Here is a 2,348-nt window from a genome sequence, read left to right on the forward strand (position 1 = left end):
TCTCCATTCTTTATTTTTACCCCATACTTTTCCTCTTTTTACACATCACCCCCCTTTACTTTTCCCTCTCTCTCCCGCATGGGATCAACCAAATTCCCAACGTCACTATCTCTCCCTTTCAACCCCTTTACTTTCTTTTTTTCAAATTCTTTGAACTAATAAAATATCTATATCAATTTTATTTCTTGACAAAAATAAGGACATTCAATATCAACCATACGTTTTATGGGTCGGGAATTCGGGTATTTAATTTGCTAAGATAACTGAATTATACGACATTCATTGAATCACTTGACAAAATTTATAATGTTTTAATTTAGTATATAAACAAAAATTGTTTACCAAATATTAAGAATACTCCAACACAAAAGAAAATAACAAATTCAGAAAACTAAGCCACTAGCTATGGCACGATTGGTACTCAAATGAGTAGTTTCGTACACAGGAAGCTCCTCACAATATTGATCATTCTTGAAAACGTTCAAGTGATCGAGCTCAAATAAGTCTGAGCTAGTGTCACTTGCCATGTCATCATCCTCATCATCTTCTTCTTCATTGTCATTCTGTATTGTTGGAATTTGTCTAAGATTTGATTTTTCGGTTTTCTGCCATTGAAATTTCTGAAAATCTTGCTCTCCCCTTACGTTTTTACTGCAAGAACGGGAATTTTCATCAACAATTACACTCTCTGGATAAAACCGAACTGTTCTTCGCATTCCATTGTTGAGTTGTTCTCTTGATCTTGGAGAGTTTTTACTTAAACACGATCGAGAAAATGAAGAGGTTGTTGAACATGTAGATACATTTGTGGATTTTGATGATCTTTCTGTTCGGGTTTGAGTTCGATCTTCAAAACCCGAATCTTTTGATTTCTTCGAATGCCCGTTTGGAAAAAGGGCATTTAGAAAATTTGTCAACCGACCTCCTGGTGAGATCGGTTGCTTTACTTTCTTTAAACTTGTGTAGATCTTTAAAGCACGGGTTTTTGATCGGATTAGACCAGGAGTTTGGTCTGTTTTATTTGTTTGATCTTCATCAAACAAATAAAACTCGTTCTGTTTCTTAACAGCAGAACGTGGTGAAATACTAGTTTTCACCTTGTTGAAAGGACCGAAACAAGAAGGTTTAGGTTTTGCCACTTCGGCTTCTGAATACCATCCAAAGCTTGAATCGGAAGAACTTGAACCAGAACTAAAGAACATTGGGTCATTATCAAGTATGATTTTCCGATCAAATTCCGGCAATGAGGTAGGCCTTCTGCCACCTTTTGAGACTTTCTCATTAACCTTCATTTCCATCCATTTATCAACCAAACATGCTCGCCGGAAACTTGCTACTTCTTCATCCTCCACCGCACTGCTACTCTTAAATCTACCACGACCACCACCGGAGGTGTCACCGCCGCCGCTTTTGACGCTCTGTTTCTTTGCAGCTTTCTGTTTGCGTAGCTTAAATTCACCGAAACTCTCGTCGCTTCCGTCAATGGAACGGTAGATTTCGTCAAGAAGAGTGGAAGAAAATGATGGGTTTTTTGTATTTTTCCTTGATTTGTCTTCTCTAAGTATTTTATCCCAATCATATATGTCGGCCATAACTATGTAAATCGGAAGAAACTGGAAAAAAGAGGTAGAGAGAGAAGGAAAGGAGAATGAAGTGAGAAGTGGGTTTTGATTTTCTAGAGAGAGAAATGAAGGCTTGAACGAGAATGTATGATGAAGATGAACAGGGAAGGGGGAAGACTTTATAGAGTAAGATGCGCGCGTGCATGGTGAGTGCCAAATTGCTTAAGATGTGCATTTGATTATGATAAAACAAAAAGACTAAATTGCCCTTAGTTAAGATATTTTCCAAATGAAAAATATAGCATCTCATTTACAATTTACAAACGTTTTAAACTAACAAAACAAGTCACCTAATTATATTTTTAAAAATTGGTCACAGATTAAATTTATTATATATGTTGATATTGATAATAATAAAACATTGTTGCATGAATTAATACAAGTTCAATTTGATTATATAAATTGATAAGAAAAAGAAAGTAATTTCTTAAATGGTAAAGAAAATTAATTTATGGTTACTTCAATTTATAGCAGTCCTTCTTTAGAAATAGAAATTATTTCTCAATTGTTAGTTTGTTACGATATAAAAGAACACAACCACGACTCCATATATATATATATATATATATATATATATATATATATATATATATATATATATATATATATATATATATATATATATATATATATATATATATATATATATATATATATATATATATATATATAGGGTTAGGTTCATGTGAGACGACCTAATTTTATGAGACCGTGAGACGCATTTTT

General features: G+C 33.4%; 1 protein-coding gene across 1 annotated transcript; it reads right to left on the reverse strand.

Moving 5' to 3' along the window:
• Positions 1–282: 282 nt before the first annotated feature.
• LOC111883726 (protein BIG GRAIN 1-like A) lies at positions 283–1,723 on the reverse strand. The gene has a single exon (XM_023880050.3). It carries the CDS (start codon positions 1,590–1,592, stop codon positions 384–386), a length of 1,209 nt encoding a protein of 402 aa, XP_023735818.1. The 5' UTR covers positions 1,593–1,723; the 3' UTR covers positions 283–383.
• Positions 1,724–2,348: the final 625 nt, after the last annotated feature.

The sequence above is a fragment of the Lactuca sativa genome, chromosome 7, assembly GCF_002870075.4.
Source record: "Lactuca sativa cultivar Salinas chromosome 7, Lsat_Salinas_v11, whole genome shotgun sequence".
Taxonomy (NCBI): Eukaryota; Viridiplantae; Streptophyta; class Magnoliopsida; order Asterales; family Asteraceae; genus Lactuca; species Lactuca sativa.